At 36.8% G+C, this 15804-nt stretch overlaps 1 protein-coding gene across 1 annotated transcript; it reads right to left on the reverse strand.

Moving 5' to 3' along the window:
* On the reverse strand, positions 1–12644 carry LOC139978707 (uncharacterized). The gene is made up of 12 exons (XM_071989136.1): positions 12439–12644; positions 11603–11635; positions 10121–10285; positions 9159–9341; positions 8580–8750; positions 6845–7024; positions 5702–5869; positions 4818–5008; positions 3957–4342; positions 3240–3348; positions 2741–2891; positions 1–1093 (listed from the first exon to the last, which is right to left on the reverse strand). The coding sequence occupies exons 1-12, from the start codon at positions 12488–12490 to the stop codon at positions 942–944; spliced, it is 1941 nt and encodes a 646-aa protein (XP_071845237.1). The 5' UTR covers positions 12491–12644; the 3' UTR covers positions 1–941.
* Between the last annotated feature and the right edge of the window lie 3160 nt (positions 12645–15804).

The following is a 15804-nucleotide window of genomic DNA, read 5'->3' on the forward strand; positions in this document are numbered from 1 at the left end:
TTAAGTTTACAAAATATATGCTTTATTAAGAAAAGTCACCCAAGAAAGAGCATGGGCATGAGAAGAAAAAAACCCAGTTTTAACCCTCTCTCAACCGGCCCCAGTCCCATTTCGACGACTTTAACCCTGTGACCATGTACGTGCAAGTCATATTAGCGCAAAAGCTTGGTACAATTATTCGAATTTACTCACATTCCTGATTTCGTGTCTTTTCATTTAAGAGTACACTATTATATGCCGCATGCATTACACCTAAAATTACTATTGGATCTCCCATCCATGGAAATATACAGCCCGAAATAATATAAAAATTACAATTGACTATACACCATATACTTGTGCACCCAGATAGAGGTCATATAGACAGTGATAAAGTAATTATTAAAAAATAGTGAAGAAATTTAGTCTAGAAATGTTAACATTATTCATATCAGTATTAATCAACGCTCTTGGAAATGTTTTTATTTCACCTCAAGTTAAAAAAAAAAAATTAAACTAACAAATTACACATTTTTTGTGAGGAAAATGAACTTGATCAAAACCAAATAAATTTTCAGTAAAATGGCAGGCTTTTTATTTTAAATAACAGTTTTAGTAAACTGTTAGTGTTCATGTGTAAGACGTGATCTTGGTTATTATTTCAACACAGTTAAATCGTCCATTCTTACTGTTTTCTAACAGGGCAAATATTGTACATTAACTAACGTTATCGGCAGTCGATCAAAATGCAAAGTTATTTATACTTAATTGCGTCACTGAATTTATCTTATTTCTGTCTCATTACGTAGTTTACAGACTGGTAAGAAATACAGGTATATTGCATAGGTTGAAATGTTATTTAGCAAACAATATCGCGTTTAATATTGAAAGTTTCCGTATATAATATAGCTTCTTTTATCATCAGCATACGATGGTCATTCCCAGAGATTCAAATATCACTTTCAAATTGTGCCGGCATCTTCACGTGCGGATTTTGTCGTGCGTTGACGAAGTATGTAAACCCCCATTATGGCTACAACGGATAGAAGAAGCATCGACATTACGCTACTGAAAATCGTTGCCCCAGGCAACAGCCACGATGAACTCGATCCACCTGTAGTAGTAGAAAGATTCATTGATAAATAACCTTCTCAATTCATCAGTTTATGATTCTATATATTCTATATCGCTTTTTATGAAGATGGCATTATGAATTGATCTTAAATGACAAGTTCAAAAAGGGACCCGATGGCGTAATTGCCTCACTCCCCGTGGGGTCCAATGTGGCACTCGACGCCAATAGAGTTGAGTGTACTTTGTGTTTGTGAGTGAAGTGCGGGGGGGGGGGGGTTACAGAGAGTAAGGTATACAGGGATGATCCGACACCCAAATTCTCTTTCGTAATGATTAGATAAAAAAGTGGTGTGAAGTTGTTTCATCATTTATCAATATTCGGCGAAAACTAATTGGAAGAATAGTAACAGTTTAGCAGTGCAGTGTCACCGGTTGAAGATGGGCGGCCGGGATGGGTGAAATAAACACCGTTGTCTAAAACCAATTGAAAGTTAAGAACCCCCGTAACCTATACTTGAATAAGTTGTTGTATTGAAAGTTTCTCGCCAATTTTTTTTCCTTTTGGATAGAAGATTCCCAATACAAGTTTATACTTGGAGTCTGGGACTGTTACTCTAGTTCTTTTAATGAACGCATTTAAAACTGCATAATGAATCACTTGAAAGTTTGATAAATAGTTTTGAAAATCAGTTATTAATTTCAATACGTGCTTGATTTGCTGACCTAATTGAGATTCGCATGCCAGTATAGCAGTTCGAAGTTAAAAACAAACAATAACGTTTTGTTTTGGCTACAACGGAAAGGCTACAACAGGAAAAGTCTATATATATATATTTATTCTGAATATCTGTTATTACAGGCACGAATCGACTTGGTTTACATAGAATAATATTTACCAGTTAACCATGTTGAAATTAGCTGCGGATTCAACAATCATTATCAAGTCAATACACTAGTGTACCCTCCTTGAACTTTGCTGGAGGACAAAGTGGACTTCTTAACCCTTTGTATTTAGTTATTTTTTAAATATGTTTTTAGCATTGCCTTCGAGTGCATTAGTACGCCGAGTGCATTATCATTCAGCCTTTAAGGTGAAACAATGATCATGAAAAAAAAGCAACAATAACATGGAAATGTAATCGAAACGCAAAATGTTCGCTGTTGAGTTAGTTTTCGCTGTTTAAATGTTATCCCATAAGAATGCACACAATTATGATGTTGGTCATGGTTTGTTCTGTCCCGATGAGATAATTATACTTTACATTTATTTGTAATAAAAATAAAAACGTAATGCGACAGAGAGTCAGTGTACAACATTACGTATACGCATACATGGATTGCAAACCTCGTCGAACCAGCAATGACACGTGATGGTAGCCATTTTAGTGACAGCAACAGTATCGCGTAACTAGGCTACGTGCGTGACTAATGTACGAATAACAATGTAACCACTAACATATGTGCGTCAAGCACTTAGTTGGTTTTCGTCAATATATATTCTACCACATCTTGCTTGGTTTTACACTTGGCATTTGAGGCGGTTGGAGGATGGGGAGGGGGGGGGGGCTGGGGGTAATTTCTGTCGCGAAAGGAAAAGCGGGCAGATCGTTGGCGGAGAATGCAGTTTGGTAGATAATTTCTATTTTACTGAGTATCTGAGGACAAAACATGCAAACATTTAAGTTACCGATAGTTTCATCTTCTCTCAGTTTGATCGGTCCAGCTGACACGTGTTTGGTGAAAGTAATCTGGGAGGACCGACGTTTTCTGGTAGAACAGCTGGAAGGTAGCGGGCAATCTCCGACAGGACAAACTTTTAATTCGCAATGAATGTATATCTACAGATCAAAAATAGAAGAATGTGAATCATAGAGAGTCTATCGTATAATCTGCATAAAAAGCATCAATGTTAACGGTAGATTACACCTCGAACTATGGAAAGTAATAGACAGATTTGTTTCAGAAGAAAAGAGAAACGTTTTTAAGTCATGTCAAATCGGGAGAGGTGGATATTACGATAGTCACCGTAAAGCAGAAATGAGGCCACAACATATATGTGTATATAATGGTCAATTTTCATAATATGTGACGTAGATAATGTTATTAGGTTGACAAGTTTAATTATAAAGTCACATTCGAAAATGTTGTCCTTTCCAAATGTATAAGTGTTTAATTTGAAGACTTACCGAATCACTGTCAGTATTTGTAAACCGGAACACTCTTACTCTGAACGCTACGTTTGGTTGAACGGTTGCATCTGAACGAATGTCATCAACATAACTTGATGCTGGACAACTAGATGTGTTAAAGTAGAAAGTAAATGCAAAAACAAAAACTGATCTATATGTTACAGAAAGTCATTTGAAACTAAGATTCGACTGAAAAAATAGCAGTCAATAAAGTTTTCATATTTTCGTAGCTGTTATTATGCCAAAAAAATTGGAATCATTTTCCAAAAAAAAAAAAAAAACTATACAAAAAAAAAAACACGAATTTTTGCAAGATCTATAATAGGCTCATTGATATATCCTGTTCGTGCCTGTTTATTTCGAATCTTATTATTATCCTGATTAAATTGTGTATTTTTAATTGCAAAAATCTACAGTGACTCCCCATCAGTATAAGGAGCTATGGAGGACTTGAAAGATTGTATCACTTTTCAAAAGGAAAACAAAACAAAAAAGGTTTTTAATTTAAATATGGTGGAGAGTATCTCGGTAAGGTATAATTTATTTAACATTTCTATTCAGTTCAGTCTACGTCTTAAGTGCTATGCTATTTTCTTGCTTGTGTATACATCTATGTATTTTTCTGTATGGATTTAAAATGGGGTAATAAAGAGTTGCAAATAAAGCAGGTTTGGTCAATGGTTAATATAGATAACAGAGTTCAAAGAAACTAACCCATCGTCGATGAGATCATGGTACTGGTGGAAATTCGATTCTGGTTGGGGTGTTGCATAACAGCGCTTTGGAAACAGATCAACCATTGCTACTTGGTTTACCTCTGAGAGAAGGTAGATATCAGTATTGGTATCAACCCGTACTCCATCCGAGACCGTCTCTGAAAAGTCTGAAAGCAGGTATGCCCCGAATGAGATGTCGTATTGTGCATTACTCGCTAAAGCCTTGCTGATTACACCTTGTACGACAGCGGAGGACGATACAAGATTGTTCTGGTCAAAGACACACTCTGTGTTGATTTCAATGTAATCTTCAGTAGTTACGACACCGTTGTCGGCACTCTTTAGCGTGTTACGATAAATTACCATCTCGTTAGTTTCATCGACCTGCATGAAAATAAACACACACATGTAACGTACATCACAGTGTGGAGGGAGCGGTTCCACGAAAACCTGTAATTAGTATACATGCGCCTTGGATTTTAACCATCTATCACCTTTGAGCAATTAAATTGGTTAAACTGTCGTTACGACAATACTGTCAATAATGTAAAACTATGTACTTATTTATCTTTGATTTTCTTGTGATAAAGTTTTTTTTATGTTTCTTTGATACAATGGCTTGCCAATTAAGTTCGTTCATATAGATTTTCATTCTCAAATTAAATCGTAAAAGAAGGGTTTGGGTGTTAATATATCAGCGACACGGAGATTGTTTTTGTTTGCGGATTGAGGTTGTAGATCTACTATACCCAGACTTGCTAGAAGCTAAAACATGGTGCAAAAAAAGGCTATGTTCCACCTTTCCTTTAATTATCTGATGAGGGAGGGGGGGTAATTATGACCTGTACAGTAAATTTACCTCTATTGTCGTTCCGCACGCAGTGTATGAACTGTTTGCAAAGAGATATTGCCCATCATAGTAGCTTCCTTCACATGTACCAAGTAAAACACTGCCCAAACCAGGGTTATCACCAAGTAACTCTCCCGGAATTTCAACGATGAATTTATCTGAGTTGCAATAAAGGGAAATGCTGTCCTCCAGAGATTGACCTAAGAAATAACAAAAAAGAGAGAAAAAAAGAAGAAGAAAATAACTATGATTCCTTAAATTCTTCCCAATATGCTTTCACACGGATAACAATTATGCCACAAAAATCGAATTAATCAATAACCCTTTCTCTGTGTCACGTCATATTATGTGGGAGAAGGTTCATTATCAATTATTGGTGATATATTGTTATACTGTGTGGACGGCGTTCCATGGACCCGGCTTCCACATGAAATGATAACATAAACACATGGCTGCGGCTATACTATACTCGACAACCATTTTCTATCTTTATTGCGTGTCTTACATGATAACAACACACTAAGTATAGCTTCACATTATAAGATACGACGCAGATTATATTCTTCAAAAGAATCAAAACGATAATCACGCCTGATAAAGGGAGTTAACAGGAGGGCTAAACAACCTATGGACCTGGGCGAATTTGTGGTGCGGAAACAATATGGACGAATGGCAACATGGAAAATGCCCGAAGGATGTAAAGAACAAAAGGTGTGACAATACATTATTGAATAACCGAACAAGTGCATGCTAAGACTAAGTGCGCTTTTTCATATTGCGACACCATGGGTAACAATTGGCAAATGTTTAAGGTTACATAAATATGGTACGCTCTACGCTTCTCCATTTAGTTTCTAGTTTTAACGGTTTAACTCATACATTGCTTGACTCACCCGTACATACTGGTGTACTTGTATCACTCCAAACACCGTTCGAGCATGTCGCAGAACTGGTACCATTAAGAGCAAAGCCTCGATTGCAGCTGTAGTAGACAGTCTGTCCGTGCTGAACACCACTTGAAACAGTCCCGTATACAGGTGCATCTAGTGATGAACAGTCCGCTGTATCAAGGAAAGATTACGTGATTATTTCAAATTGAGAATCCTAAACTCACTAATAGATGTTATAAAACTATTGAGATATGGGTTGTAAAGTTTACAGCCATAGTGCCAACCGCTATTGCGCGGCAAGATGTAAGAGTAGCAGTAACAAATGTTTGCTGTCCGCAAGATAATACGTTAGTTTGCCATGTGAATTAGAAATTAAAATGGCTCGTGTTTATCTTTCTTCACCATATTCCTTCTTATTCTGACTGGATTCACTGATGTCACTACAAGAGGTCTTTTGAAGCTTTGCTATTTGTCAAAACGTGTCCACACATATTGAAATTGAATAGCCCAACATTTATCTATACGTAGGCCTACGTTAGATATGGTACCCTGTTAGGAAATGGTATACGTCTATGCCAACGGTTTTGAATGTTTGAGATTGAAGATTAAAAATAACTAAAACAGTTTCTGTTATTATCGCGATTTTGATGGCGTGAGGAATTTAATTTCAAATACAACTATAATTGCTTTAATAATGAAAGACGAACATTTTACTTGTCCGCAGAAGCACTCGAAACACAGAGAGAAAACAGTAACTACTATAAATTTTAAAGTATTGTACCAGAGTAAAAACTGGATCGTGCTATAAATCGGTAGCATGTGCTGTTAGGAATACAGTAAGAACTGGGGATACGTGTAACCCCAACATATCTAGTTTGATGCATGTTTTGGGATTACACATATCCTCAGTTCTTACTGTAAACCTAATAGCACCTGCTACCGATTTATCATATTTATCAGCACGATCCAGTTTTTACTGTGGTACAAAACTTTAAGATTGACATTAGTTACTGTAACCTCTGCGTGAATCGGTTGGCAGAAAACTATCTGCTACGTAACTTGAAAAGTAACAATGTTCTACTAAAGTAAGTTATTCTACATTTTCGTCCTATTTTACATATCTTATTTATGACTATTATTTTTTACCATAACACGACGGTGGAACTGTGCTAGAGAGGACGCCGTCATCGCACGTGACCGTAAAAGACACCTCGAGATTGTAGGAGTGGTCACCGAAGCAATCAATCGTATAACTTTCTCCGTGAACAATATTAACGCCACTGGGGGGTGTGTCGGAATTCGGCACGGCAGATATGTTGCAAGATCCTTTGTGAAAGGAATAAAGTCAAGAAAAATTATCTCGGGTGTAAAAATGGCCTGACATGAGTAAACCAAAGGAATGGGGACAGCATATGATGAAAGCCAAACATGTTAGCCACCGTGGCCTAGGTGGTATGGTGGAATTGCATGACGAAATGAGTATGTAATTGAAACGGTTGATTTATATAAAAAAGAGGTTTCACTTGGTATTTTATTTGCAGTGTAATAGACTACATCTGGCATTAGTACTACCCATAAACATTGCTCATTTTAGCGGCATGCCAATAGCGTGTATCACTATAGAAAAGAAAAGGCATCTCAACGATATAAGGTGGCTTTCTAAGAGTCCTAGGCTAAACCAAATTAAATATGTAAAGAAAAACGAAGAAAGAAAACCAGTAATATTGTTAAGTTCCAATTAAAGAGACAATGCAACGTGCATCGATATAAATCCTTTGTAAGAATTATGTGCCAAAAATGCTTTCAAGTAAAACTTGACAATGTTGTTAGGTAAGCTTGTGTAATTGCAACCCAACAAATAAATAAATAAATTATAATAATAATGATCATAATAATAATTATAATCAAACAAATGATCATAATAATAATCATAATTATAACAATACACAGCATAAATTGATAAGACAAGCTAATTAATATTTAAAGGTGTATGCATAAATTACAAACATGGGGCTTATTTTTCTAACAAGAGAGGGGTCTCTTGGTAACACCTTAATCTCTCACCATGCAGCACGATTTACGAGTAATTTACCTCACCCAAAATTCCATCCGAAATATTTAAACCAGAACCGAATAATATTGTTTATCTAAATGTACTTAACATTTCAAAGCCCTGTACGTCATTTTATTTATTTATTCAACTGAGGCGAACACACATAAGTTACCAAATTCTTTTTACCCTGATGACGAATATGATGATGACGACGAGGGAAAATTCCAACCTGACGTCACCATATTAATAAAACAGGATGGGTGACAAATATGACAAATAAAACGACACAGGGAGTGGTTAACCCTCAGATACACTTGAGTAGGCGAAGTCCAAATACTCTACATTTTATGACTTCAGGTTGGTTAAATGTATAGACAAGGCTAAAGGTCAACGGCTATATGAATATCCATAGCGAACTGCTAGAGTCTGCGGTGTTGTGTCAGTTGTTAAATGCCATTTTTTTATATACATAATCCGATGATTATATTAGTTAGCGGTACAACCAATTATGATGTAGAAGCATGTATGGCGATGGGGCAGGGAAGGGAATATGATCACCCTTAAACACGGTTTGCCGTGAATGAGATGGTTAATTAGCACAATAAATAAAAAAAACTGACAAAGATAATTAAGACAAATAAGAGGCGGGAGTGAGAGAGTGCTTCTTGTGAAAATACGACTAATGACGTATTCACAATGTATACGAATACATAGAATTATGACGGCTTTAAGTAACACTTTTCTCTCTAATTAAGACGTCCATTCCTTTTCTTAGTGCGTATGCTATGAAATGAGTCATGGCCGAACAGTTACCATTCATTTACTTACCTAAACATCGCGGTATAGTGCCCCATGCGCCATCGTCGCAGTCAATAATACTTGAAAAACCGGATTCTATGTTGTATCCATCGTTGCACTGAACTTCAGCTGTGTCACCGTCATTATACGGACCAGTGCTGGTCAAACCACCGTTAGCAATGGTCGGTTCATCACAAGAAGCTGGTAATATTTAAAAAAAGCAAAGATATATATTTTAAAAAAAACTTTTTTTTTTGCGTAACCGGTAACCGTAACCGTCCCCTTATTTAAAATGGTGTATGCGTACATGCAGACTGTGATTTTATACAGTCATACAACCTTTACAAATATGACAGAAACAGAAATGATCCATTTAAAAAAAAACGGAAAAGAAAGAAACATAAAGCAAAAGGGAAAAGTTCAACTATGGAGAAAACAATGAAGAATAATCAATTCCCTTTTAATTAGTCTTTTAAATAGTGAAATGGAAGTTGCAGTTAATATGATTTTGCCCGATATGTTACGCCAGTGTTAGAAAAGACTTAACTTGTGAAAAGTGTAAGGCCATATCCAGAGCGACTTTTCCTATTTAATAGGAATACAGCTTACCAATACAGACTGGAACAGTGGAGGGGTTCCATACATTAGCCTGGTCACACTGGGCACTGGATGTACCTGTCAGTGAGTAGCCTTGGTCACAAGTAAATGTGATAACCTCTCTAGCTGTGTACTCCGACTTGACAGGACTTATGTTCAAATTATCGCCGACGGTTGGTGGTTGGCAAGTGAAAACTTAATAACAAAAATGAAAGAAAAATAGTGTGAACAAAATATCTGTGAGAATACTTCCCACCCCCTTCCCTGCAGCACATGTTGGCGGTGATAGTTATAATATGGCTGATTATCAATATTAGGAATTGGTCAGCAAGTTTACAGGGTTATGGTCATGTATTTGTATAAGAATAAAGATCGCACAGACACACTGGTAACGGTTAGATGTTTAAAACACTCACTGTCTAATGTCTAATTGTGAATACCGCTCGGTACGAGTAGTTTTACTTCATCAAATCGGAACGATTAATTCATATATTAACAAAGCTTTGTATTGTCATATTGTCTTTGCTGAAAATACACACCATGTCGTCTAAGATACTGGCGTGTACATTACACAGTAATCAACACAATGGAAGCATTGCTTGAGCTGTTAAATTATAGTTAGGCTCTATTAGTACAGTTCTCCGTGTGCTCAGATATAAGACTGGTATGGGTATCATTCCACACGAAAGGGGTGATAGATTAACTGATTTCCAGAGCATCAATAGTGTCAACATAGTATACATTCTGTACCGTCACACTGTGACACGGTGTTAATAAGAGTGTACGATTTTACCGCCACAAGTTAACAAAACTACAAAGTGTATATATCGTCACACGTTGACACTGATTAAGCTTAGATATGGTGTGGTCTCATATTGACAAGATTAAGAGCATACAATGCCGTCACACGTTGACACTGATTAAGCTTAGATATGTTGTGATCACATATTTACAAGATTAAGAGCATACAATACCGTCACACGTTGACGACGGAAGCATCCAAGTCCCTCCATTACACTGATTAAAAGTAGGGCCACCGAAGTCTCCATTGCATGAAATTGACACTTGTTCGGTGTTACTGTAACAACCTTTGTCAGGAGTTATTATCAGATCAGGATCAAAGTACGACTTGCTACATTCTGTTGAAAGTAAAAGCTACATGTTACAATTCCGTCCTTATTCCGCAACTGTTCATTTCACATTCTCAGTATAGAATACATTTAGTGATTTCTGATTTAGATAGAGGACGAACCCCCCACCCACAACCCTACCCGCACCCACCCACGAGTTTGACCATAAACGGCAGAATTGTAGTTCGCCGGTACAACAAAGAGAACGAATCTAAGTAGAATTATCCCGCCAAGTTGGTATGATGAGTAGGGGTAGGAGTGGTCTAAGGAGGCATACTTCTATTAGAGCCCATATCCATCCGCCAGACTGTTCTCCTTCAGGAAAAGTGCCAAAAAGCAGCAGGAGAACATATGTTTTGACCTGTTATCAATCATGATCTCTTTTTTGTTGCTTGCATGTTAAAGAGCATGAATGGAAGTACTTGTGGTGAAAAAATTGGGTCAATTGAAGCAATTCTAGACCCCTTAAGGCCTCCCATGCAGGAGGAGCGTACGAAAATGGTTTACTACTGAGTGAAGAGGTTTGTTTACAAGTGACGAAAATTTCCGGCTCGGATAGCCAAAAATCTACATGGTCATGATACGGAAAATTGACGGTGCCACAAAAGGCCAACTTTTCAGCTATCCAGTGATGGGTAGCGTTAAGCTAATGAGAACTTTTATCTAGACTAAGAGACCATATTACTTGTGTGACTTAGTGTGTAAGTCAATTTGGCGTTTATGGGGCGTTTATGGGGCGTTTATGGGGCGTTTATGGGGCGTTAAAGATATGAAGGGAAGAGTAGGGACGAGATTAACTTCTCTCTTCATGTTAGCATCGATCATATCCGAGCAAATCAATCAATCAGTACAAGAGATTGAGAGGCGAGGACTTTAGTACCTACAAAACTTAATAAAAAATAACCTCTTAAATGGTAAGAATGGTATATTTATGGGGCACAAAATACATAAGGTCTCTACAATAAGAAACCCAGCTATTATACCATATGCTAAAAGCAAGCTGCTGTATGTTTTAAAGCCACAAGAATTGTCTATTGATTGTCCTTAACATGAAACCACGATTCCGAGACAATTTCGTTTCCAACTCAACCTAAGCGCTAGCCCCAGTTCACAGAGAAATGGACACCAGTCTATGCAATCCTATATACACGAATATACCACTAACAATACTGCTTTTTATTTCTGTTCATCTTAATGTTTTCCCCCAAAGCTAACAGTTCTAACACAAAGTTATGTTATGTTAGATGTAATAATATTTGGGGCAAATAAATAGTAAAATAGTATAAAAATGGGGCATTTATTATGATATTTTCTAATCCTACTTACCAGTGGATGTACAGTTCTGTGCATTTATGTAACCTGGGTGGTGAATAAAGGTAAAAAGATGAAACAAAATATCTGGGAAATTGATAATATCAATTATTCTTTTCATTTCTTAAGTCTCTTCGAAAAATGCAATAGTATTCAGACAACTATAATACTGATTTCTATAGACTTTCTAGTCCTCGTCACCGAGCAAAAGGAACCTGCTATTATAGGGTGATCTAATGGTATGCTTCGGAGGGAGGGTGATCTAATTGTATGCTTCAGAGGGATCCCTCCAATCGAAAAGGGAATTAGAAACGGTTTCTAGCAATCTAGTGATAACTTCACATATAGCTTCTGCTGAATCTCCAAATTATATTTTGTTTTGATGAATGAAGCTCGAGTAGTTTCTTAGAACATAATATACAATATATATGTAGTACATATGAGTTAAAGTGCTTAGCATCTAGAATAATGGTACATTGCTTGATAAGTTACGCCATTGGCACGGGTAGTACCGCTCCTGGGAACGTTCCACTTCCATTAGATGCTGTATTAAAGTTGTCACCATTTTCTAGAGCAGGCTCCGGGACCGCCATGTATAACCTGTTAAACACAACCGTCACTAAGGCAACTTCCTATTTGCATGTGGCTCAAAGAAGAAGAAAAAAAGGTTTTTGAACGCTTTTTGTACAATAATGTTTTTTGTTCGGGTTGCTACATGTCTGATAGTGCACGAATGTATTATCGTTATCACGTGGTAAAGTAACCTATGTCATTTACGACTTTGTAGCCCAAGTCGCTTACAACAAACCGACTCTTTATGTCTATTCCGTCTTTAAACATCGAAAACTTACCGATTAATGTGCCAGCGATCACGAAAACAACGAAAACGGTTTTCCGTCCCATCTTTGTCGTGAGGAACTTGAATTTTGCTCTTTTAAGAAAAAGTATTAGTACACCTTTTGAATAGTCTTTCGAACTGCAGTACAGTTTGTAATGAACATCAAAACGCAAATGTGTTGCTTCATTCAGCGGTCTACTCGATTATCTAGAATGTTTACGAGATCTATCAAGCAAACGGTGGCACCCAATAAGTAAACTAGCGACATTTACTTTATCCAATAAGAATACAACACTTCTTCGATAAGTGGGTATAAAATAAGGGGAATTAAACACAAAAAGATTACCTTGGTAGATAGAACCCCTGACACTGTCTTGTTGGTGAAGTGTACAGGGATCAGATCACATATAATATGTAAGCTTCATGGACGGTTGCTTGACATTCGCGAATAGATATAAATATATAATATATATATATATATATATATATATATATATATATATATATATATATATATATATATATATATATATATATATATATATATATCAGCGTCCATAGCCTAGTGGTTAGGGTGTCCGCGTACAGAGCGGGAGGCCCGTGGTTCGAATCCCGGTGGAGGCTGAAAGTTTTTTCACTGTTCTTGATTTTCCAACTCATTACGATTTTCATTTATATATATTCATTTGCCTTTGTCGTTTACCTCCATTGCATTAACATAAAGTCTGTTCAAAGTATCTCTTTCGAGATCCGGCTTTAGGAATCACAAATGATTTTCGAGTTGGATAGCATCATGTTTGATCTCTAGAGTAGGGCAAAATATGTCACCAAAAAAAAAAAAACAGAACTAGTATTGTTCGATACAGGTGACAAACGCCTACAGTGGAATTACGATCTTCCTTACCGGTTTCGAACCTCTGGACATACAATCAGCGTCCATAGCCTAGTGGTTAGGGTGTCCGCGTACAGAGCGGGAGGCCCGTGGTTCGAATCCCGGTGGAGGCTGAAAGTTTTTTCACTGTTCTTGATTTTCCAACTCATTACGATTTTCATTTATATATATTCATTTGCCTTTGTCGTTTACCTCCATTGCATTAACATAAAGTCTGTTCAAAGTATCTCTTTCGAGATCCGGCTTTAGGAATCACAAATGATTTTCGAGTTGGATAGCATCATGTTTGATCTCTAGAGTAGGGCAAAATATGTCACCAAAAAAAAAAAAAAAAAAAAAAAAAAAAAACAGAACTAGTATTGTTCGATACAGGTGACAAACGCCTACAGTGGAATTACGATCTTCCTTACCGGTTTCGAACCTCTGGACATACAATCAGCGTCCATAGCCTAGTGGTTAGGGTGTCCGCGTACAGAGCGGGAGGCCCGTGGTTCGAATCCCGGTGGAGGCTGAAAGTTTTTTCACTGTTCTTGATTTTCCAACTCATTACGATTTTCATTTATATATATTCATTTGCCTTTGTCGTTTACCTCCATTGCATTAACATAAAGTCTGTTCAAAGTATCTCTTTCGAGATCCGGCTTTAGGAATCACAAATGATTTTCGAGTTGGATAGCATCATGTTTGATCTCTAGAGTAGGGCAAAATATGTCACCAAAAAAAAAAAAAAAAAAAAAAAAAAAAAAAAAAAAAAAACAGAACTAGTATTGTTCGATACAGGTGACAAACGCCTACAGTGGAATTACGATCTTCCTTACCGGTTTCGAACCTCTGGACATACAATCAGCGTCCATAGCCTAGTGGTTAGGGTGTCCGCGTACAGAGCGGGAGGCCCGTGGTTCGAATCCCGGTGGAGGCTGAAAGTTTTTTCACTGTTCTTGATTTTCCAACTCATTACGATTTTCATTTATATATATTCATTTGCCTTTGTCGTTTACCTCCATTGCATTAACATAAAGTCTGTTCAAAGTATCTCTTTCGAGATCCGGCTTTAGGAATCACAAATGATTTTCGAGTTGGATAGCATCATGTTTGATCTCTAGAGTAGGGCAAAATATGTCACCAAAAAAAAAAAAACAGAACTAGTATTGTTCGATACAGGTGACAAACGCCTACAGTGGAATTACGATCTTCCTTACCGGTTTCGAACCTCTGGACATACAATCAGCGTCCATAGCCTAGTGGTTAGGGTGTCCGCGTACAGAGCGGGAGGCCCGTGGTTCGAATCCCGGTGGAGGCTGAAAGTTTTTTCACTGTTCTTGATTTTCCAACTCATTACGATTTTCATTTATATATATTCATTTGCCTTTGTCGTTTACCTCCATTGCATTAACATAAAGTCTGTTCAAAGTATCTCTTTCGAGATCCGGCTTTAGGAATCACAAATGATTTTCGAGTTGGATAGCATCATGTTTGATCTCTAGAGTAGGGCAAAATATGTCACCAAAAAAAAAAAAACAGAACTAGTATTGTTCGATACAGGTGACAAACGCCTACAGTGGAATTACGATCTTCCTTACCGGTTTCGAACCTCTGGACATACAATCAGCGTCCATAGCCTAGTGGTTAGGGTGTCCGCGTACAGAGCGGGAGGCCCGTGGTTCGAATCCCGGTGGAGGCTGAAAGTTTTTTCACTGTTCTTGATTTTCCAACTCATTACGATTTTCATTTATATATATTCATTTGCCTTTGTCGTTTACCTCCATTGCATTAACATAAAGTCTGTTCAAAGTATCTCTTTCGAGATCCGGCTTTAGGAATCACAAATGATTTTCGAGTTGGATAGCATCATGTTTGATCTCTAGAGTAGGGCAAAATATGTCACCAAAAAAAAAAAAAAAAAAAAAAAAAAAAACAGAACTAGTATTGTTCGATACAGGTGACAAACGCCTACAGTGGAATTACGATCTTCCTTACCGGTTTCGAACCTCTGGACATACAATCAGCGTCCATAGCCTAGTGGTTAGGGTGTCCGCGTACAGAGCGGGAGGCCCGTGGTTCGAATCCCGGTGGAGGCTGAAAGTTTTTTCACTGTTCTTGATTTTCCAACTCATTACGATTTTCATTTATATATATATATATATATATATATATATATATATATATATATATATATGTGGTTCGAATCCCGGTTCGAATCCCGGTGGAGGCTGAAAGTTTTTTCACTGTTCTTGATTTTCCAACTCATTACGATTTTCATTTATATATATATATATATATATATATATATATATATATATATATATATATATATATATACATATATATATATATATATATATATACATATATATATATATATATATACATATATATATATATATATATATATATATATATACATATATACACACACACACACACACATGATTAATGATGAATCTAGGACACTAGTCAAGATGCTCTGTAGGAATGTATTTTTTGCTA

This window comes from Apostichopus japonicus, chromosome 13 (genome assembly GCF_037975245.1).
Source record: "Apostichopus japonicus isolate 1M-3 chromosome 13, ASM3797524v1, whole genome shotgun sequence".
NCBI classification, from domain to species: Eukaryota; Metazoa; Echinodermata; class Holothuroidea; order Aspidochirotida; family Stichopodidae; genus Apostichopus; species Apostichopus japonicus.